The 23284-nt window shown below is 36.8% G+C and overlaps 1 protein-coding gene across 1 annotated transcript; it reads right to left on the bottom strand.

The window, feature by feature from the left end:
• Positions 1-442: 442 nt before the first annotated feature.
• Positions 443-22305, bottom strand: LOC113086687 (H-2 class I histocompatibility antigen, Q10 alpha chain-like). The gene is made up of 4 exons (XM_026255484.1): positions 22233-22305; positions 21663-22004; positions 2139-2429; positions 443-932 (listed from the first exon to the last, which is right to left on the bottom strand). Exons 1-4 carry the CDS (start codon positions 22303-22305, stop codon positions 640-642), a joined length of 999 nt encoding a protein of 332 aa, XP_026111269.1. The 3' UTR covers positions 443-639.
• Positions 22306-23284: the final 979 nt, after the last annotated feature.

Raw genomic sequence — 23284 nt, forward strand, 5'->3', positions numbered from 1 at the left:
TTTGCCTGTCTAAAACCATTTTCCAGTGGACATAGAAATCTGACTTTTGAGTGACAGATTTTTTCTTTCTCTTTTTTTTTCCCTTTTACACAAAACTAAAAACAAGAATAAGTTCAATGTGTGGATCCTCATTAATCAGTCACAACTCACCAATTATCTCTTTCTTCATTAAGATGTGAACCACTGTAACCACACCAACAACTGTCAGAAAAATCAAAACTCCAATAAAAACTGCAACAGCCGCTGATGGACAATCCTGGCATTTCCCATCTATACAAACACAAAAAGATAAAACAATTATTTAAGTAATTAATGATATAAGCCCAAAAAAAAAGATGAAGAGGGACATGGAAGTTCACAGTTTTAAAAATTATTCCATTATCAAATGATGTTTCTGTCTCTGGAAAAGGAAAGGGAAAGGAAAGTGACATGACATGTGACCAAGTCCGGTATCCCATACTCTGAATTTGTGCTCTGCATTTAATCCATCCAAGTACACACACACACACACACGATGTGAACACACACCCAGAGCAGTGGGCAGCCTGAGCCAGTACAATATAGGAGAGTGTGAACGCAGTCCCACACTACCATAAATTATGCAGTAGAGATCCCCATATCTCCTTCTGTGTAACTGCTTTAATTACCCCATGTGATGATGATTGGTTCTTTGAAGGTTCTGTGGTTCACAAAACAATCATATTCAGCTTCTTTATCCTTACTGATCTCCACACTCTTCTTCATCTGGGAGGTCCCGTCATGGTTTGGTCTGATTCCCGAGGATTCAGTCTCATTTTCAGGCAGAGATGTGCGATATTTTCTTATGTTCATCATCACATCTCTGGGGTAAACGCCAGTGGCCAAACAGGTGATCTTCAGCTTGGATTTGTCTTTGGTAGATTTCCTCGCAAACATGTGAACATCTGGAGGAGCTGAAAACACAGGAATCAGATCATCAGTCAGTTTCATCTCAATAACAATGTCACTGTTGTGCACTGCTGTTTGAGCTGCGTGCACTGAGTTAAAGATGATCACTGTCAAACTGAAGCACTCTATTAACGCACTATAAGCTTTACCAAACACATTCTCTATGAGATAAATAAATGCTCTTTTGTTGCTCTGATTCTTTCTATTGTCCACATTTAAAAGTCACTTTGAATAAAAGTGTCTTAATGTATATGCAAGTCAGACATATATACCTAAAATAAACAATATTACAATGTATAATTGCACAAAATGTGGTAAACGCACAAGTGAACTTAACTGTGCTATCGGCAAAATTGTCTTATCGGGTTGATAATGATAGCAGTAAAAATGAGCATTTATTGACTGATATCGATATGGTGGCCAATTTATTGTGCACCCCTTACAAAAAAAAAGTGTAAAAAATTTGGCTTTCGTTTGGGCAGTAAGATATATTTCAAGGCCTTGGATCTCTATAAAGTGTACTCTGTTGTGGGGCAAGAACCTAAAGCATGAAATGGGCTGATGGTGTGCATTGTCCTATATGCTAAGTTGAATGGTTTCTCATGCACACATAGAAGTCTGTATATTTTTGGTCCTTGAGGCTCTGTAATACAGTGCTAAGAATATCCTGAGAAGAAACGCAAAATGCTTAAAACCTGCACTTTTACATAAAGAAAAAGTGCACCTTGAATTCATTGCCATGTCTAACAATCACTAAAGAATCACTAAACAGCTCCCATGAAAACACACTTCTTTTTGGATACATTTATTTTCATTAATTTCTTAATTTTATATTGTTAAAATAAATTACGGGACAAAGGTCAGGACATGCAATGTTTTCCATACTCTGCTTGTTTGTGTTTCCATACATTTCCAGACCTGGAAATTACTTCAATCAAATTTCATGAATCAAATTTCATGCTTATCCAAACCACGTAGGAAACCTGTTTACAGGTCTAATTCAACTCCTTCTATAACCAATGGACAGCTATTAAGCTGAAATGAACTGATTTCAACTGAATAGTTACGGTTTACTACTGTCTATTGTCTGCTTTTCAGCAAATTTTAATTTAGTTTGCATCATTGAACCACTATTTTTCTTGTTAATTACTGTAAAGCTGATTTGACACAATCTATACTGTATAAAGTGCAATAACTTGACATTTACTCACAGGCATTTCTGAGCTCCTCATTTCCATATTCTCTGAATTTGTTGAGCCAGTCCACACACTCTTTCTCCAGATAGCCTTTGAAGTACGTGTTTAGTTTGGGCAAATTGTTCCATTTCCTCTTGGATCGTAGAGCTGCCGTATCAACTGAAGCGACCCACTGAGATTCTTCATCGTCAAACAACAGAAAGTCATCTCCGTCATAGCTGAACTCATAAACACCTTTGGAAAAATTCACTTCACTTTCCTGTTGCTCAGTTTCACAACCAGTTCTCCACTGAAGAACATGAAGATCTGAAGTGTACAGAAAACATGACATTTGTGAAATAATATCAGTAACAAAAATAAAACGATTGCATGTGCATGCGGGTTAAAGGGGACATTGGATGCCCATTTTCCACAAGTTTGGAATAATTCTTAAAGAGGCTTCATGATATGAATTCATTTAGTCAAGACTTCTAAAAAAAAGTGTTATTCCTACTAGATAAAGTTTTGCCATCCCTAATAGAGAAAATCTTTTCAGGTTAACTAGGTCTAATTTTGCCATGCCAACTCGAAAAAATAATGCCCTGTTAACTACATTTAATTGTGTCATGTATAAAATATCTAACAAAGCCATGTCAACAATATACATTTTTGTCCTGCCTACTAGATAAAATTGCCAACGTTATAATTTTAGCTAACTTGGCAGGTCCTCAACCCAACCACAAGCTCCACACTTCATCACAATGGTAACTCGCACCAAATACACCAATATAAAGTCTTTTAAAATGCCCACATAATAGAGCATTAGACATGAAAAAGTCTCCTTATCACATTTTACTAAAAACTGCATAAAATAACACTTTATTTCAACATTTTCTCTCCCCATATCCAGTCCCGTTGCAAGCATGATGGGAAGTGTAAAACTTATTTTGAGGTACTTGATTGAAAAGGTACTTTCTTTCAAAATGAAAACTTTATGTTAAACCAACAAGTGACAGTTTTAAGTCAGTTTAACATGACAATCATGTTGAACTGAAAAATAGCCAAAATGGCATTAATTCAACATGAATTGTTCAGGTAAAGTGAACAAAACTGAAAAATCATTTTTTTGAGTGTGTCTAAAAGCTGCTGTTTGACAAGGTGTTCAGTAAAAAAGCTAAAAACGGTAAAAAAATAAAATAAAAAAACACTCCAGAACTACGTTTTTATAAGCTGTTGACAAAAAGTGTTTAAGGACACAACAGGAAAGCGCAACGAGTCATATTACTCTGAAACCTATGCCCACTGGAGGGAAACAGTCATTATTTTTAAGCATATCAAAGGGTTATTTCTAGGGCTGTCAGTAGAGTACAATTTTTTATCAAATTAATCACACCCGTTTTCTGTGGTTAATTGTGATTAAATCGCACACTACATGAAATTAAGCATAGCCAATTTATCATGTTTTGAATGATTATGTTGTCATCATTTGCTATATCCAGCAAAGTAAACCAAAAGGTTGAAGGGTGATTCTCAAAAATCTGTATTTTCTGCAAGATTTTTCAACATAAATTTAGATGACTTTCCAAAAACTTAGGAACTCCAAAAGGACACCAAAGAACCAAATGATATAAGGAGCCCATAAAGGCACATGTGTAACAGCAAGTGGGTCATTCCTGTTATATGGTGACTTTTATGTCCCAATGATTTATTTAATCATATTTTCTCTAAAATGAGTCACATATTTAATAAGATATGGCTTATAAAGGACATGGCACCTTTTCATTGACATATGCATTCAAATTTATTATGTCTTCAGTGCAAAGTAATCAACTTCCACAAGAAATATAAGCCATAAAATGAAAAAAAAAAAAAAAATAGTTTTAATTATGTTACAAAATAGGCTAAACTGCCTCTAATCATACATATAAATCATGGGAATTTATTTATTTATTATTTTTTTTACATTTTTTTTTTTCAATTACCGTGTCCCTGAAGTAATTTTCCACCCTGTAAGTACATGCTATGTCGCCTTCCTAAACCGATTGCAATTTCATTAGCCCCTTTCACACTGCACGTCGGACCCGCAATATTTCCGGAACATTGCCGGGTCGCCTTCTGTGTGAAAGCAACCACGTCCCGGGATTGATTCCGGCATTGAACCCGGGTCGGGGACCTAGTAACATTGCCGGGTTCAACCCGGGACGAGCGCTGTGTGAACAAAAGCCAGATCTAATGCCGTGTCGAAGTGATGACGCACGTTATCGCGTGACTCTTTTACCGGCTGTTTTGAAGGAAGATCAACGTTCGCGACGAAAACATATGTGCAAACTGTAATGAAGCAGAGATCAGTTAGCTCCTCACTTTCCGCGCTGACGCAGAGATTGCTCGCTTGCTTCAGTGAAAATATAACATGCCTAACGTTTTCGACTCATACATTACACGTCATGCCCTGATGTCACGTGTCGTTACGGGATCTTTACGGGTTGTGTGTGAAAGCACGCACATATTCTGGGTAATCACTGGCAGTGTGAAAGTGCAAAATCTAGCGACCCGGGAACAATTGCCGGAACACTTTACCCGTGTATTTGCCGGAATGGCAGTGTGAAAGGGGCTCATGAGACCATTTTATAGAAGTGACAATTTATTTTTCCCACTGGAATTCATCTGTACAAACTGAGGTAAGCTTCAACTCTGCCTCCTAAATTTGTTTTTAGTTTTTGGAATGTTATTCTGCTTGTCCCACCCTTAAAGTTCCACCCTGTTAGGCTGGATTATGAAGAATGTTTGTCCTATCAAAAAAAAAAATTAAAACAAATCTGACATAGTTATAAAAGTACTGTTAATCTGTAGAAGGTTAGCTTGCTAAATGTTGATCACTCAATGAGCTATGGCTAATTTATCTCAAAATTTTCCACCCTGTTAGGTGGAAATTCTAATAGAATGAATAGTATTTAGTGTATATAGCAAATCAATTTCTATATACGTGTATATATATATATATATATATATATATATATATATATATATATTCATCTGAACAGATAATCATTTTGCCACCATGATTGATTGTGATAAGGAACCACATAGCATTTTTTTGTTTCCCTCCCCCAAAGGAAATCTGGATTATTATTTTTGGTATAATTTTGAAACAATATTATAAAGTGCAATTTCACACATTACAGATGGGAAACCATGCAGGAAAATGGCGGAAAGCTTGTCCACCGTTAATGAACCTGGTGTTCCACCCTGTTATGCTCCTTTCCACCCTGTTAGACAAGTACTTTTAAATAATAATTCTTAGCAACGTTAAATGTTTGGCATACTTTTGTCTTATTTTGTAAGGTAAGGAGCACTAAAAGCATATATATGTTTTTGAGCAATTTTTTACTATTATTTACAACCCTATTGGCAAAAATTGGCACAAAAGTACCTGTTCTTAATTATTAAGACATATACTATTCATCAGTAATTGTTTTGTTATTGTTTATTGCGTTAAAAATAATAAGATGGCATAAGGGACAAATACTATCCCAGAAAAAAATCATTATTGTTTAACATTTACATTATTAACATGTTGTAATAACTATCTTTATGTCCCTAACAGGGTGGAATATTTTCATGGCCAGTGTCTGAACAATCTACCCATAATTATTATTTTTTGAGTCTCCAAGCTTGACCAATATCCATTCCTAATAGTTAAACCTATCACTATTTTGGTATAATGAAAAAAACATAAAAAATCATGCAACTTCTTTTCCAAAACTTATTAAGCCAAAATGTTACCGCATACCAGGAATGACCCAAATAGCTTTTTTACATTTTAGAGAAGTCAAGTTGCGAAACTGAACAGGACCACATGGAGATGCCAAAAAAAAAAAAAACCTAAACCAACCGACGACTGACTGCATATATCTACTACAGTAAACAGATCCATTCAGTATAACCAAAGTCTCTTTAAGACAAGTCATGTCACTCGGCGGCCATCTTTGAAATGCCTCTCAGGCATCCAAGTGCAACTCCTGTCTCTTTGTATGGGGAAACATTAAATTCTCCAAATCTGTTTACTATGCTTAAAATGTAATTTCATATTTGAAATCATCAACTAAATCTGAAAGCAGCTGTGTCATAAATGTTGTTACTTTTGCTCAAATAGCCTTATAAAAAGCTTATTGTTCAGGCTAGATCAGCGAGAAGGGTCTGGCTGCAGACTTGCACTTGCACTCTCAGACTTGCACTCTCAGACACTTGTGCTTCCGCTAGCGACGTCACTTGCAGTCTTTTTTTATTTTTATTCTATTTATTGATAACTTTTTGTTTGAATCTTTCAAAATTTTACAACAGTAGCCAGGTGGTGAAGACAAGAAAAAAGAAACTAAATTACAATGTCACTTGCAATCGCTGCTTGCACTCTCCGCTACCTGCGACGTCACTTGCAATCAACACAGATTGTGCATGTTGCCAATGGAGACAAGACGCTGTGGCGGTGATTAAACGATTAAAACTAAATTAGTAGGCCTATTACTATAATGTACAGGGTCCTGCAAGAAAAAGACAAGACCGGCAAATCCGTAGCCACAGAACAGCAGAATATGAACGCAATGCACAAAGTCTTTCGTTAAGCGTTTTCCTCCTGTAGAAAAAAAACAATCACTTAATATGGCATAATGTATTAGGATACGTTAAGTTCAATTAAAAGACAAAATTCGATATATATAGTTATTATTTAATGTACAACAAGGCAAGCAGATGGCTATGAACACAATGCGAACACTTAATGTGGCCTAATAACAGACTAAGATGATAAAGACAATTCAGTAGGCATAGCCTATATGTCTTGTTGTTGACTCAAAGTATATACAGACCAGCAGATATGAACGTGCATTATGAAATGCATTAAGTGATTTTAAAAGGATCAGCTCCGTACAGGCAAGCAGACGAGTACAAAACGCAATGCGTTAAATTGTACATAACGTTTTCCTCCTACAGAAAATCATTATAAATAAAACACATAGTGTAGCTTAATGGACAAAGTGATATAAACGAGTTGTAGACAGTTTATTCTATATGGAAAAATGCTTAACGTGAAACTTTGCGCGTTGCGTTTAATCTTGTCTCCATTGGCAACATGCACGATTTGTGTCGATTGCAAGTGTCACAGGTACCAGAGAGTGCAAGTAGCGATTGCAAGTGACATTGAAATTTTGTAATTTAGTTTATTTTTTTCTTGTCTTCGCCACATGGCTACTGTTATAAAATGTTGGGAAATTCAAACAAAAAGTAAAAAATAAATTAAAAAAAAACAAACAAAAAAAAATCGCTAGTGGAAGTGCAAGTGTCTGAGAGTGCAAGTCTGAGAATGCAAGTCTGAGAGTGCAAGTGCAAGTCTGCAGCCAGACCCTCTTGGGATCAGCCCGTGTGCATGCTGCTGCATCCTTATTACTACACGTGAACTGCAGGACTTAAAACTGTCCAGATTTACATTTATTTCATGAAAACACTAATGAATCTGTTTTCTAAATGGAGTGTGGCTTGCATTTCTCCCCATTCAAAACTATATGAGTGACACATCTTGGGTATTATATACTTTTTGGTATAACTTAACACATGACAGATCAAAAAAGATTATAACGGAATCGCGCATGCTTACTGTATGAATCCTGTACACCACTGCAATCGTCTTTACTTTGATTGAAGTCTTCATCCATCAAACTTTACTAGCGAGACACTGGTTTTTCAGTAGGCTCTCATCTGGCTATACAGCGTTGGATGTGTTGAAAAGCCGTTCAGTCTGTACTTCAGACAGTGCGTGTAACGAGTGAAAGGTCGCGCTCTTCAGAGACAATCACAGAATATGACAAGAGCTTGTGTTTTAATGCGAAACACTGGAATAATTCACTGAAAATGTGACGCGAGTCTCCATTCTCTCTGCAATCTCTGATGAAATCATCCTGGTTTCATTTATATTAGTGCTATTCTGGACGGATTGTTTAAACACATTCGCTTGCTGGATCATTGGATTGAAAACTTTTACTAGAGTTTAGCAGCTTAAAATTATCTGATCACAAGCAGAGCAGCAAAATTGTGTTAAAGGGTTAAAATAGAAATTGTGCTTCAGTATTTTTTGCGTTAAATTATTTTAACTTGTTAAAGATTGAAAAATTAATTGCATGCTTAATGCATTAATATTGACAGCCCTAATTATTTCACCACCCTATGTGAACCTGAGAGGAGTAGATATATTGAGAGACTCAATTTTACTCATACTAAATCATACTAAGTGTCAAGGCCCCACAATTTACCCATTTTTCCTGCTAATGTTTCACATCTCATTGCCTGTATCCATTTTTTGTCTCCTTAAAACTGGATTTCAGGGTTTGGTAGCTTACAAAAACATAGTTCTGGGTATTTTAGCTTGTTTACTGTACACCTTGTCACACAGCAGCTTTCAGACTTTGTTCTGTTTTTTTTGTTATAAGTCAGAAATGACAAGGAGGCAGCTTTCTGCAATACAAAGTCAATGGAGTGGGTTGGATTGCTTCCTGTCCAGTGCCTAAATGCGCTCCGTCTCTATCTAATTAAAGGGGTCATATGACGTTGCTGAAAATAACATTATTTTGTGTATTTGGTGTAATGCAATGTGTTTATGCAGTTTAAGGTTCAAAAACAACATCAAGAAGATCAGGCCCTTTCTTTGGGAACATGCTGCACAACTGGTTGTTCAAGCTCTTTTTCTGTCCAGGCTGGACTATTGCAATGCTCTCTTGACAGGTCTTCCAGCCAATTCTATCAAACCTTTACAATTAATCCAGAACGCGGCAGCAAGATTAATTTTTAATGAGCCAAAAAGAATACATGTCACACCTCTGTTTATCAGTTTGCACTGGCTTCCAATAGCTGCTCGCATATAATTCAAGGCATTGATGTTTGCCTACAAAACTACCACTGGCTCTGCACCCATTTACCTAAATTTGTTACTTCAGACTTATGTGCACTCTAGAAGCTTGCGTTCTGCAAGTGAACGTCGCTTGATTGTGCCATACCAAAGAAGCACAAAGTCACTTTTACGGACTTTTAAATTAAATATTCCCTTCTGGTGGAATGACCTCCCCAACTCAATCCGAGCAGCTGAGTCCTTATCCGTCTTCAAGAATCGGCTTAAAACACATCTCTTCCATCTTTATTTGACCCTCTAACTTTAACACTCACTATTCTAATTCTATTCTTTAAGAAATCTAACTACCTTTCTAAACTTTTTGTATTCTATTTTCTTTTCATTTATTATGCAATTGTATATGTATGTGTGTGTATGTGTAAAGACCTCTAACTAGCTTGCTCTATTCTTTTATTCTATCTGTTTTCTTTTTATTTATTATATTATTTAAAATCCCATGCTACGTGTACTGTGTTAACCTAACTGAGATTTGTTATAGCACTTATATATCATTGCTCTTTTTGTTGTTTTTGATTGCTTCCACTGTCCTCATCTGTTAGTCGCTTTGGATAAAAGCGTCTGCTAAATAAATAAATGTAAATGTTAAACATTATTTTCCATAAAATGTTGGACTGTTCTGGAACAGTTTTAAATACAGTAAATATAACTTAACCACTGATTTCTAGTCGTGTCCTCTTTTGGAAGAACAAAGTAGTTTGGCTTTCTCAAAGAAACACACTGTGCTCCACTATATGGTGGCTACAACAATACTACAGCGAGTATCAAAGTTACACAAAATCGTAAATGGGCAAAAAGGCGGGAGCTGGTTGCTGAAGCCATCCCCACACGCTCAACGGCAGTGTCAGTAGCGGCAATCCACCTGTCACTCAAGTGGCCATGCCCTTAATTATGCCGAGCTTTAAGTCTTAATATTATTTAAACGGATGAGTTATAAAAAAAGTCACCCCCTCACAGTTGTCATGAAGGGCAACATTTGCTATATAGACCAAAATCATTTTCGCACTACGCTGTAAACATGTTTATTCCTGCTGTAAAGTTGGGCATTTTTAACATGGGCCTTCTGCAGCCAGCCTCAAGCGATCGGTCGATGAATTACAGTTTTAGTCACTTGCTTGTGAGGCGTTCTAGGGGGGTGTGGATAAGTCTTAATTTTTTTTTTATTTTAAAGAATATCTCTTTGAGTTTGAGACTTTAATCTTTGCAACTTTACGAATCTTCTGTAAGCACAAATAGGGTTGGGTATCGATAGTTTTTTTTTATGATACTGGTGCCATTTTGATACTTCTAAAATGGTACCGGTGCCTAGACGGTGCCTGAATTGATACTTATAAATAAAAAAAAATAAAAAAGCCACAAAAAACTATGGATAACATTAAAGAACATTACAAAATATTTAAAATAAATCCATATTTTTCACACACTCCTTGGATGCTTTTATTTCCCAAGCTTCCCTTACTCTAAGCCTAATTAATGTATTTCATTACTACTGTATCTCTGTCAGTTCTGTGAATTACTGTATGCTCATTCTTTATAAAGTAGCAAGAATGTCATTTGTAAAGTACAGTACTGTGCAAGTCTTACACTGTAAAAAATCCAACTTACAGTTTGTATTACAAACTTGAGTTTTTAAAGTTAATTCAACTATTGAATTTAACATTAAAAAAGTTGAGATAACACAGAAAAGTAAGTTAAATAGAAATTTAGATCAATTTATTTGACCGAATTCATATTTCAAGTTAGAACAACTAACAACTTTAAGTTGGTTATTAGTATTGCCCACAAAGGCTGATGAGCATGCGCAGTTCGATCGCTTTTTTATAAACAACGCCATTTTAATTTCTCCTGTTTCATTTTCGAGTTTCCTTAAGCGGCCTCTGTTTATTCCTTCATTGTGATCGCTCTGGTAAGTGTAGTTCTATGTGTATCAATTCACAATATGATTTAAATGAAGTTTATTCACAATATGCGCTTTTGTACAACATAGGTGGCTGCAAGTTAGTCAGTTAAATTTTTCCGCCTGGTCTTATTGTTGCCTTAGGTCAGACGTCGCCTATTTTTTCTGCCTGACATAGAACAGCACCTACTGGAGAGATTAACTTACAATATATAATATTTACCATAAGAGTTGAAATATGTTTGTTCAAAATATGTTCTTTTGTACACCGTATGTCCTTTCGTTTTAGAGTTGCATCAAGCGGCGCCCAGTTAATGTTGGTCCGTCATTGTTATCGTGAACGAGCCAATCCTTTGTTCGTTATCTGGCTCGGCTCGGTGTTCATCTTCAGTTCTCTCTTCACATCAGTTCAGTCAGTGTACTGTTTGAGTGCATGAATTACTCCGGGATATTGGTTTGTTTTAACTCAGAGGGAGTGTCAGCCACATTAAAAAGTTAACAGCTTAAGTCATTTGTGGATTAATGCGTATTGGAGACGCAAACCGTTTAAAAAGATTCAGTTCAATTTGGTGAACTGGTTCAAAAAGATCCGGTTACATCGAATGATTCGTTCATGAACCCGATATCACAAACTGCTTTGTTTTGAACTCTCTCTCACAACAGACACGGAAGAGAAGACAATGGTGAATAAAGTCATAGTTTTTGCTATTTTTGGACCAAAATGTATTTTCGATACTTCAAAAATTCTAACTGACCCTCTGATGTCACATGGACTACTTTGATGATGTTTTTCTTACCTTTCTGGACATAGACACTATACCATTCACACAGTTTCAATGGAGGGACTGAGAGCTCTCGGACTAAATCTAAAATATCTTAAACTGTGTTCCAAAGAACAGGTTACAGGTTACAGGTTTGGAACAACATGAAGGTAAGTTATTAATGACATAATTTTGCTATTAGGGTGAACTAACCATTTAACCATAATCCGTTTATACAAAGAGTTTGCAAGTAAGACGTGAATTTTAGGATTACAATATTGCGTGTAGCGGTTACGTTCTATGACCTTATCTATGTTGCATGTAAAATTTAAATATGTAAATGGGTGATTCTCATGAAATCGTAGTTTCAAAGATTTCATATATGACATTTTAAAAAATGTTTGTATCAACAAATTTTCTTTTTAAGCATTAAGAGCCATGTCTGAAGTGTCGATGACCATAAATTGAAAAAAGTTTTACTGACAATTTAAGAACTTTTTGAACATATTTTCCAAAACATGTCCTTAAAAATATCATTACCGTAACACTCTGAAAAGTCCAGTGCCATGGGGCAAAATAATCCATTTTCACATTTTTAAAAATGGTTTATTAACAGTCATGCACAGTTACTTGAAACTCTGGAATAAAATATATTTTTATAATAACATTTTTATGTGATTTTCAATGATTTCTCTAATTACTGCAACACCTTTTGCATTTTGCAGCCAATTTTTTATTTATTTTTTTCATTAAAAACTGAAATATTTTCAAAATGATGTGGCAAACCTGAAAGAACATAATGTATAGATTCTGCACATACATTTAAAAGCAGACTACTATTTTTCAATTTCTTAAATAATATTAAAATATTAATAACATTTTAATAAAATATTATATATATTAAAAGAACACGTAATGATATATAGGTTACGAAAATGAGGTTCATGATTTCGGTAATGATAATAGGCATATTAAGTATGTGGTATAGTCAAACAAATAATAATGTAGAAAATAAATTAGATAATATTGGCATAAATTATTTTGCAGTGCTTCAAAACTAGATAAGATAGGGTAAAAACACCAGGGGCCATATTCACAAAATATTTTAAGTGTAACTAAATGTTGCTCCTAACTCCACATCTTTAGGACTCCTAAATTTTAGTTCTTCGAGTACTTCACAAAGTGTTTTTATGTAAAAATCAGCTCTTAAATCTGTGAAAAGTTAGTGGTAGTCAAGAGGACACCTAAATCACAAAGACCAAATCATAAACAATCCTAAAATGGCTGTTTCCACAGCAATCCAGTTTGGATTTCTTTTACCTTTGTACTAAATCTTACTGTCATATCAGGCATAATAATTCTAGTCTGTTAATTAAAAGGCAGCTTATACATATAACAATTATTTATAAGATGCAGACATGTTGAGGCTAACAATTAGCTGAACATATGCTTGTTTAATTAGTGACACTTAGCAGCCTATATTTTAAAAACTTTATTTGAATATTGCAACATTTTTATTTTGAAATCTTTATTTGATTATGGCAACATGATATCTCATTCTACAATATTTCTATTATAAAATAACTGACAGAGACCCATCCCTTATCAGCCAATCACTGTGGGTGTAGTTAGTAATCATGCTGACATCATCCATACCAAAAAGGTCATCCTCACTCTTTTTCTTAGCTTAAGATTTCTCCCCATTCCTTAGTAAAATTCTGTCACAGCTGCTTTATGAATAGGTTTTATGAGAAAACTCGTACCTAAATACTTTTACTGCTGTTAAGGAGAACTCTTAGTGGCAAGAAAAAAGGTTTTGTGAATACAGAATATTATATTGTTGTGAGCAAAGAAGCAGTTAAAAGGGCACCCTGTGGTTTCCACAAAAATAAATACTTAATAGTGTAATGTTAGAAAACAAAGAAGACATTAATATTAGTTTTGTAATTTTAGTTTTAATATTTAAAAATTATTCACAATACATTATTACAAATAATGTTTCTTATTCTATTTTATATTTTATGCAATAATCATATAATTATGTAATAATTATTAATTAATAGTCATTGACAGTGGGAATGTAGTCTTTGATAACTCAAGTGGATTTTTTTTCTTTATGGCAACTGTAAGAGTTGGTTCTGGTAAAGAGTATACCGAAGTGTGAACATCTAAAGTTTTTCTGAAATCGCTCATTCCTAAAAAGATGGTTCACAATATATTTTTCTTTTTTTACATAAAGATGTTCTCCTTCAATTTAACCCTAACCATTCTATAATAATTGTTTTTGAATTAGAATTTAAAACTGCTTTTTCATATTTAAATACACTGTCATTCAAAAGTTTAGCATCAATAATAAAAAAATAGCCTCTTCTGCTCATCAAGGCTGCATTTATTTGATCAGAACTACAGTAAAAACAGTAATATTATGATACAGTGATTGTTATCTTTTTAATATACTTTAAACCAGAATTTTATTTCTGTGGTGACAAAGCTGAATTTTCAGCATCATTACTCCAGGTTTCAGTGTCAAATGATCCTTTAGAAATTATTCTAATATGACATACAGCCAAGTATGGTGACCCATACTCAGAATTTGTGCTCTGCATTTAACCCATCCAAAGTGCGCACACACACACACACACACACACACACACTTCTGTTGCTCAGTATAAAAATCATTACACTTATAGAAAGTCCTCATAATGATAGATGCACCAACATTTGTGTATGCTTCCCAACAATTTTTGATAACTACTCCTGCTGTAACCTCTAACCCATAATGTCTCTCTCCTTCCTGGGATTTGGTGGGTTGGTATAAACGTTTTCTCTGAAATTGGTCACCCTAGCCTTTGCTTAAGCTTTTTTGTTTTGTTATTAAATAATATTTAATTTAATAACTCATTATATACATTTAAAAATAGTCTGTATGATTAAATTCACATTACCGAAAAAAAGGTTCTCTCTACCGCAACTGGCCTTAAATTGTTGCGGTGAGTGAAAATGGTGTTGCGGAGGATGATGTGTCTTAGCATGTTTTGCTAACAACAGAGAAGCCATGATGATTTAGCTAATTTTTTACTCAGTGTATATAATCAGGCATTAATGAAGTATATTGTCATAGAAAATTTGTAATCTAATATTTTTCTAAATGTGGAAAACTACCCGTTTCGGTGATGATAATCAATTTGTTGAGTACATGTTCTGACCAGAGAATTTTAAACTTTTAACTGGAACAATATGAAGATATCTGCCTACCTTGTTGGTATTTTGAAGGTTCTGCCTCATGTGTTGCTTAATTTAAAATCAAGATTTATATATATTTTTTAAATTGTGTGCGTAAATGACCTTCAAAAAATATTGCGGAGGATGAGAACATTAGTCATGGACACTTTATATTTCCACTATTGTATCATTATTATTATACATGAATATTCAGTCTGTCATTTTTCTGTCATGTGAAAAATTATAGAAGAATATCCATTTACTTTTTTCAGAATATTTTAATTGTAATTCGTTTCAACAGTTTCGTGAGAATGACCAAAATAGGGGTGTGCCAGAAGCCGAATACCTTATTCCTAATGGCACTGATAATGGCTTCAAAAATGAATAACAGACAAGGAATAATTCTGCCTGAATACTTGGCTAAAGCTGACACAGTCCGGAGTTTGCTAGATAACAGGTGAGTCAGGGGATCAGCACAATATTATACAGAGACCTCTAAAGTTACGAGTGTGAAGTGAATCAATGTAAACTTTGAGTGAAAAGAGCGCAAATCAAACACAGCATTGCTGTTGTCTCTCCGTGCATCTCTCAAAAATCAGAGCTTGGCAAAAATAATATCAACTATAATAATACATCAAACACGTTCTTTTATTTGTGTATGTTTAAAAGGCAATGATTTAAACCTTAGGCTACGATATGATACGAATGAATGGATTAAGCACAGCGCGCTCACCAATCAAACAGCTGTGCTGCGTCACAGTCTCTCAAAAACCAGTTCTCTCTCAAGAGCAGGCTAACTTAAGATATGGATACATTTTCTATTTGCCCTACATATTTGCATCTTTATATTTTGCTGGTCTATGCGGCACACACACATTTGTTTAGTGAAGTTCACTAAACATTATGACTTGCTTAAAGAGTTAATGTAATGAAAATGTGCACATTGAATTGATTCAGTCTTGCATGATCACTAAACGTTTGTCATGACATATCTCTGCTTGCATGATAAATATTATTTTAGAAATTAATAATTATTTTAGTTTAACACGACATACTTGTTCAGTGATAACTATGAAAAAAAAGCAATAATGGTCTTATCAAGTACTGTACGACATTGTATCCGTATGCAGATACGAAAAATGTTGTGATTGTTAGAGACACAAATACAAATACTGGCTGTTACATAAAAATGTAAATATGTAATGTCATAATAGTTTTGACAATTTATATATGTAATTGTTGAATAAGGCTATGAATTAATAAGTGTTTATTGATAAAAACAATTAATGTCTTGTCATTTACAGTAGCATGAACCACAAGTAGTCGAGTAACTCAAGTATTTTTTTAAATAAAAAAATCGACTAGTAGAAATCAGTAATCGTGCAACCTTTACTCTGTGTAGAGCACCGGCTGTTGTCAGACTGCTTATGCATTCAAAAATCTCACTAGATGATTATTAAAATTAATGGCAAAATGAATGTATGAATATGTAAACTGACACTTCTTTCCTCAGCTGGCGATTCACTTTCCTCACGCAGCAAACGACTCACTTTTCCTCACAGCGAACGACTCACTTTACTCAGCTGGCGATTTACTTTCCTCACGCAGCGAACGACTCACTTTCCTCACGCAGCGAACGACTCACTTTACTCAGCTGGAAACTCACTTTCTTCAGCGAACGACTCACTTTCCTCAGCGAACAACTCACTTTCCGTGGCTGGCGACTCACTTTCCTCAGCTGGTGACTCACTTTCTTCAAGCAGCGAACGACTCACTTTCTTCAGCGAACGACTCACTTTCCTCAGCGAACAACTCACTTTCCGCGGTTGGTGACTCACTTTCCTCAGCTGGCGACTCACTTTCCTCACGCTCTTCATGTAGGGACCGAATATTAGAATTAAAGTGACTTCTATATTGCCTCCAAAATAATATTTAGGGCTACAATGTATTTTTTTATTTTTATGTTTTACTTTCATTAAAATATTTCAACAAAATTATAAATAATTGTTAATAATAACTGTTATACTCCATATAACTCCATATACAAGCCAGAAACTAAGCCTTTTTTTGCACACGCCTATCTAAAGGGTTAATGGTCCCACCTAGTGATCAACTGTAAAAATAACAAATTTTACCTCTTCCCAAAAGGGAAAACCAAAAACAATCAAGAATGCATGATTATGATTATAATGGAAGTCAATGGGGCAAAAACAGCCACCAACAACAAATGAGGGAGAAAAAATTTAAATCTAATGCTGCACAAAAACTAACAATGCATCAAAGCCAATCTTGTTACTAATCTTTGACATGCCCAAGACTGTGATAAAAGGTAAAAAAATATCCAGTCCACAATCACTTTTTATATTGAAAATAAGTAATTGTGTGTGCGTTTTATTTCCAAATCAGTGACATCATTTATGAACTTGGTAAATAAAGAGTTAAAATCTTGGATTTTTTTTTGAACATTTGGTGGTTTTGATCAGGACTGAGATTAAAATATTTCAACAAAATTATAAATAATTGCCCATTGCAAATTTATGAATGCATAGGAAAAAAAAAGTGTCCCTCAGGTTCATTTTTATCAGCATAGTAATGGAATTTACAGATTTTTATTTTGTGTGTGTGTGTGTGTGTGTGTGTATATATATATATATATACACACACACACACACACAGATATATACATTTAGCAGATATATTATATAGATATATTTTATATATATAAAAAGTGAGTCGCCAGCTGAGCGGAGTCAGTGGTCCGCTGCGTGAGGAAAGTGAGTTGTCGCTGCATGAGGAAAGTGAGTCACCGGTTGAGAAAAGGGAGTCATTCGCTGTGTGAGGAAAGTGAGTCGCCAGCTGAGGGGAGTCAGTGGTCTGCTGCGTGAGGAAAGTGAGTTGTCGCTGCATGAGGAAAGTGAGTCATTCGCTGCGGGAGGAAAGTGAGTCACCAGCAGAGGAGAGTCAGTGGTCCGCTGCGTGAGGAAAGTGAGTCGTTCGATGCATGAGGAAAGTGAGTCACCGGTTGAGAAAAGTGAGTCGCCAGCTGAGGAGAGTCAGTGGTCCGCTGTGTGAGGAAAGGGAGTCGCCAGCTGAGTCAGTGGTCCGCTGCGTGAGGAAAGTGAGTCATTCGCTGTGTGAGGCAAGTGAGTCGCCAGCTGAGGAAAGTGAGTTGCCAGCTGAGGGGAGTCAGTGGTTCGCTGCGTGAGGAAAGTGAGTCGTTCACTGCATGAGGAAAGTGAGTCACCGGTTGAGAAAAGTGAGTCGCCATCTGAGGAGAGTCAGTGGTCCGCTGTGTGAGGAAAGTGAGTCACCAGCTGAGGAGAGTCAGTGGTCCGCTGCATGAGGAAAGTGAGTCGTTTGCTGAATGAGGAAAGTGAGTCACCGGTTGAGAAAAGTGAGTCGCCAGCTGAGGAGAGTCAGTGGTCCGCTGTGTGAGGAAAGTGAGTCACCAGCTGAGGAGAGTCAGTGGTCCGCTGCGTGAGGAAAGTGAGTCGTTTGCTGAATGAGGAAAGTGAGTCACCGGTTGAGAAAAGTGAGTCGCCAGCTGAGGAGAGTCAGTGGTCCGCTGTGTGAGGAAAGTGAGTCACCAGCTGAGGAGAGTCAGTGGTCCGCTGCATGAGGAAAGTGAGTCGTTTGCTGAATGAGGAAAGTGAGTCACCGGTTGAGAAAAGTGAGTCATTCGCTGTGTGAGGAAAGTGAGTCACCGGTTGAGAAAAGTGAGTCGTTCGCTGTGTGAGGAAAGTGAGTCGCCAGCTGAGGAGAGTCAGTGGTCCGTTGCGTGAGGAAAGTGAGTTGTTTGCTGCGTGAGGAAAGTGAGTCACCGGTTGCGAAAAGTGAGTCGTTCGCTGCGTGAGGAAAGTGAGCCGCCAGCTGAGGAAAGTGAGCCGCCAGCTGAGGAGAGTGAGATGTTCGCTGCGTGAGGAGAGTGAGTCGTTCACTGCATGAGGAAAGTGAGTCACCGGTTGAGAAAAGTGAGTCACCAGCTGAGGAGAGTCAGTGGTCCGCTGCGTGAGGAAAGTGAGTCGTTAGCTGAATGAGAAAAGTGAGTCACCGGTTGAGAAAAGTGAGTCGCCAGCTGAGGAGAGTCAGTGGTCCGCTGTGTGAGGAAAGTGAGTCACCAGCTGAGGAGAGTCAGTGGTCCGCTGCATGAGGAAAGTGAGTCGTTTGCTGAATGAGGAAAGTGAGTCACCGGTTGAGAAAAGTGAGTCGCCAGCTGAGGAGAGTCAGTGGTCCGCTGTGTGAGGAAAGTGAGTCACCAGCTGAGGAGAGTCAGTGGTCCGCTGCATGAGGAAAGTGAGTCGTTTGCTGAATGAGGAAAGTGAGTCACCGGTTGAGAAAAGTGAGTCACCAGCTGAGGAGAGTCAGTGTTCCGCTGCGTGAGGAAAGTGAGTCGTTTGCTGAATGAGGAAAGTGAGTCACCGGTTGAGAAAAGTGAGTCGTTCGCTGTGTGAGGAAAGTGAGTCACCGGTTGAGAAAAGTGAGTCGTTCGCTGTGTGAGGAAAGTGAGTCGCCAGCTGAGGAAAGTGAGTCGCCAGCTGAGGAGAGTCAGTGGTCCGTTGCGTGAGGAAAGGGAGTTGTTTGCTGCATGAGGAAAGTGAGTCACCGGTTGCGAAAAGTGAGTCGTTCGCTGCGTGAGGAAAGTGAGCCACCAGCTGAGGAAAGTGAGCCGCCAGCTGAGGAGAGTGAGATGTTCACTGCGTGAGGAGAGTGAGTTGTTCGCTGCGTGAGGAAAGTGAGCCGCCAGCTGAGGAAAGTGAGCCGCCAGCTGAGGAGAGTGAGATGTTCGCTGCGTGAGGAGAGTGAGTTGTTCGCTGCGTGAGGAAAGTGAGTCACCGGTTGAGAAAAGTGAGTAATTCGCTGCGTGAGGAAAGTGAATCGCCAGCTGAGGAGAGTGAGATGTTCGCTGCGTGAGGAAAGTGAGTCGTTCGCTGTGTGTGGAAAGTAAGTCGCCAGCTGAGGAAAGTGAGTTGTTCGCTGTGTTAGGAAAGTGAGTCACCAGCTGAGGAAAGGGAGTTGTCCGCTGCGTGAGGAAAGGGAGTCGCCAGCTGAGGAAAGGGAGTCGTTCGCTGCGTGAAAAAAGTCAGTCTTCACTGCGTGATGAGAGTGAGTCGCCAGCTACTGAAGTTTTAGAAATGATTATACAGCTTTACCCCTCCAGCAAGCTGCAGCTTATTTGAAGTTGGTATTGCATTTTAGTTCATAATACATTATGTTCATAAATTTGATGCAAAGTAGATTGTTTTACAGGATTTTAAGGTTTTAAACTGGCTTTACCTTAAAAAAAAAACACGAGCATTTCTCACATAGGCCATCCGTACTTTTCACCATCAAAAGGCAGCAGGTGCATAAACACACTTTTTTTATTGTTTACTCCATGTAGTTCTGAGAGCATGAGGTGCATATTTTTATTTTTTTCAGATACATCAAGGTAAGTGCACAAAGGTATCTCTCACACTCTTTCTCTTTCTCTCTCTCTCTCTCTCTCTCTCTCTCTCTCTCTCTCACACACACACACACACACACACTATAATTTGCTATTATACTCCATATAACTCCATATACAAGCCAGAAACTAAGCCTTTTTTTTGCACACGCCTATCTAAAGGGTTAATGGTCCCACCTAGTGATCAACTGTAAAAATAACAAATTTTACCTCTTCCCAAAAGGGAAAACCAAAAACAATCAAGAATGCATGATTATGATTATAATGGAAGTCAATGGGGCAAAAACAGCCACCAACAACAAATGAGGGAGAAAAAATTTAAATGTAATGCTGCACAAAAACTAACAATGCATCAAAGCCAATCTTGTTACTAATCTTTGACATGCCCAAGACTGTGATAAAAGGTAAAAAAAATATCCACAATCACTTTTTATATTGAAAATAAGTAATTTTTGTGTGTGTTTTTTTCCCAAATCAGTGACATCATTTATGAACTTGGTAATTAAAGAGTTAAAATCTTGGATTTTTTTTTAACATTTGGTAGGGACTACTTTTGATCAGGACTGAGATTGATTAATAGATTTATGCCAAAAAAAATTAAAAAAAATATTTATCTGATACATTTTTACACCAGTTTAATTTAGTTGATGTTTTCATCCACTAGCATAAGGAAAGGGTAGTGAATTTGCCCATAGTATACCGTTGCGTTTTTGAAAAATTTCAAAGCATTTTCCCAAAATATGGGTCAAAATAAGGTTTGTCACCAAAAATCATTCCATTAGCTAAAACATAGAGAAAGTTGTGGCCAAAATAAGACTCAACTTTACCCACTAGTGGACGAAAACGTCCCCAACAACCCATAAGGGTTAATATAAAACTATGCAGATGGCGCTCTGTGGCACGGCAGGAATTTGAACAGCATCCTGAGTTGTAGCTGGGTGCCGCGGACAGAAGCCGAATGGTGCCACCAGTGTGCATACACTCGTAGAAAACAATATGTTCAAATTTTGAAGACAAGGCACAACGGGGTGTGGCGCTGCGCTTCTCGTCTGGTGCGCGACTCCCTTTACGATACATTGTTGACATCATAGAACATCAAAATGTCTTGGTAATTGAGACAGTTTACGTAATTGAGACAGTTTAGGTTTTTGGGGGATTAAAATAAAAGGAGTGAATGGATTTTTTTCATTGTAGGTTGGTTGTGTCCAAACACTGCTAAGATACATTTATGCAAACAACAAAAGTGAATTTAGCATCAAATGTCCCCTTTAAACTGTATGTTCCTCACCTGATTCACTTTGATTCATGTGTTTAATCAGAAAGATCACATTCACATTAAACCACTGTTCTTTGCTCTTTCTGGACTGGGTGCCTTTTTCCCAGTAATCCTCATCCGTCATTTTGTCTTTCATCCACTGCTGTCTGGGAATCTTCTTCTGTTCCTCACTATTGTAAGAGTCGATCTGTCTGTCATCTAGCAGACCCATAGCACTGAACTGATAGATGCCCGGCAGATTGACAGGTTTGGACAAACCCACGTAAATGTAATACAGCGAGTGTTTCTCTGCAATGAAGAGCAATATAAAATAGCTTCTTATTAAAGTGTAAAAGTGATAAAAGTGATACTTTTCTGAAGGAGAAAGCAGTAAAAAAATTAGGCGGGTAAAGCACACGGTCTCAACACACTAAACTCACACACACTTGTGAGGTTATAAAACAACTGCTCTCTTATAATTATTTCAAAAAAATCATGCAAAATGCAGAACCACCAAAGAGGGAGAGAGAGGGAGTGAGAGAGAGATGACAGGATGAGACAAAACAATTTAGCACGCACACACACACACACACACAGACAGACCTGCTCCAACCCCATCTACAGAAGTCATGCGGTTTACCACGCTTACTGTCTGCAATGCATCGTAATGTAACATCATTGAAAAACTGGGATTCTTTCAGTAAAAAAATACTAAAATTCGACAAAAAATATTTTATTTTTGTTATAAATGTGATTTTATAATATTTAGATATGAATCCAACTAAATCCAACTTGTGAAAAGATATCTTTCAGGTAGTCAAATAGCACATAGTGGAGATCTATAGCCATTTAGTGGTTAAAGTGATTTTTTTTTTTTTAAACTGCATTTTCCAAAAAATGGGTATAAAAGTTACATTAAATCATTTAAAATTATCCATGTTATACACATGAATGAAAGTTAGAAATCTGTGTCTTTTATAAAGTGAATTTTACATAAAAATGCAGTTTTTTTGTAAAAAGCCTATTTAAATAAATATTTGTTTATAGAAATTTAGAAGATATCATAAATCCTCCAAAAACTGCACAAATGTTGAGTAAAAACATTAACAAACAGAGTAAAATTACATTTGTAAAAAAAAAACAAAAACTATTATCTTGTTACAAAATTAAATGTTATTGTCAAAAAACACGAGTGTGGACAGGAAACGAAGACCATCAGAGGGTTAATATACATTACTTCCTGAAATCACGTGCGCAAACACAAATAACAATAGTAGTAATAATAGTAATGTTAAATCTTACTTGTGAAAAGTAATCCCGAGCCGTACTTGCGATGGTCCGCCGATTAGAACAGGAAAATTCTGCACAGTGCTCTGGCATCTTAACTGCTGCTACGCAACGAAACTAGGAGTACGACCGGTTCAAGATGGCGGCCGCAAATCTCGTCGCCCAGTGGCCAATAGGGCGTCTACTTATATGATGTCTATGGGTGTAACCAGAGCCATATTTAACGGCTCTGGGTGTAACTTGACGAAAGAGGCGTAACTTGAAGTTGTTCAAATCACACAGAACCACGCGAGATGTCAAAACGAGATTTTGTCGGAATGCCGCATACCCTATGGCGTTATTTTTGTGCCTCAATCCTGAGCGAGTAA

This window comes from Carassius auratus, unplaced genomic scaffold, assembly GCF_003368295.1.
Source record: "Carassius auratus strain Wakin unplaced genomic scaffold, ASM336829v1 scaf_tig00043880, whole genome shotgun sequence".
Taxonomy (NCBI): Eukaryota; Metazoa; Chordata; class Actinopteri; order Cypriniformes; family Cyprinidae; genus Carassius; species Carassius auratus.

Bases quoted from the DNA above. Each gene is read 5' to 3' on its own strand.
- LOC113086687 (XM_026255484.1), bottom strand. From the start codon at position 22,305: ATGTTACATTACGATGCATTGCAGACAGTAAGCGTGGTAAACCGCATG. The intron at 22,005-22,232 runs GTCTGTCTGTGT...TTTCTCCTTCAG, and splicing joins TGTAGATGGGGTTGGAGCAG to AAAAGTATCACTTTTATCAC. The intron at 2,430-21,662 runs GTGAGGAACATA...TGTACACTTCAG, and splicing joins CATGAATCAAAGTGAATCAG to ATCTTCATGTTCTTCAGTGG.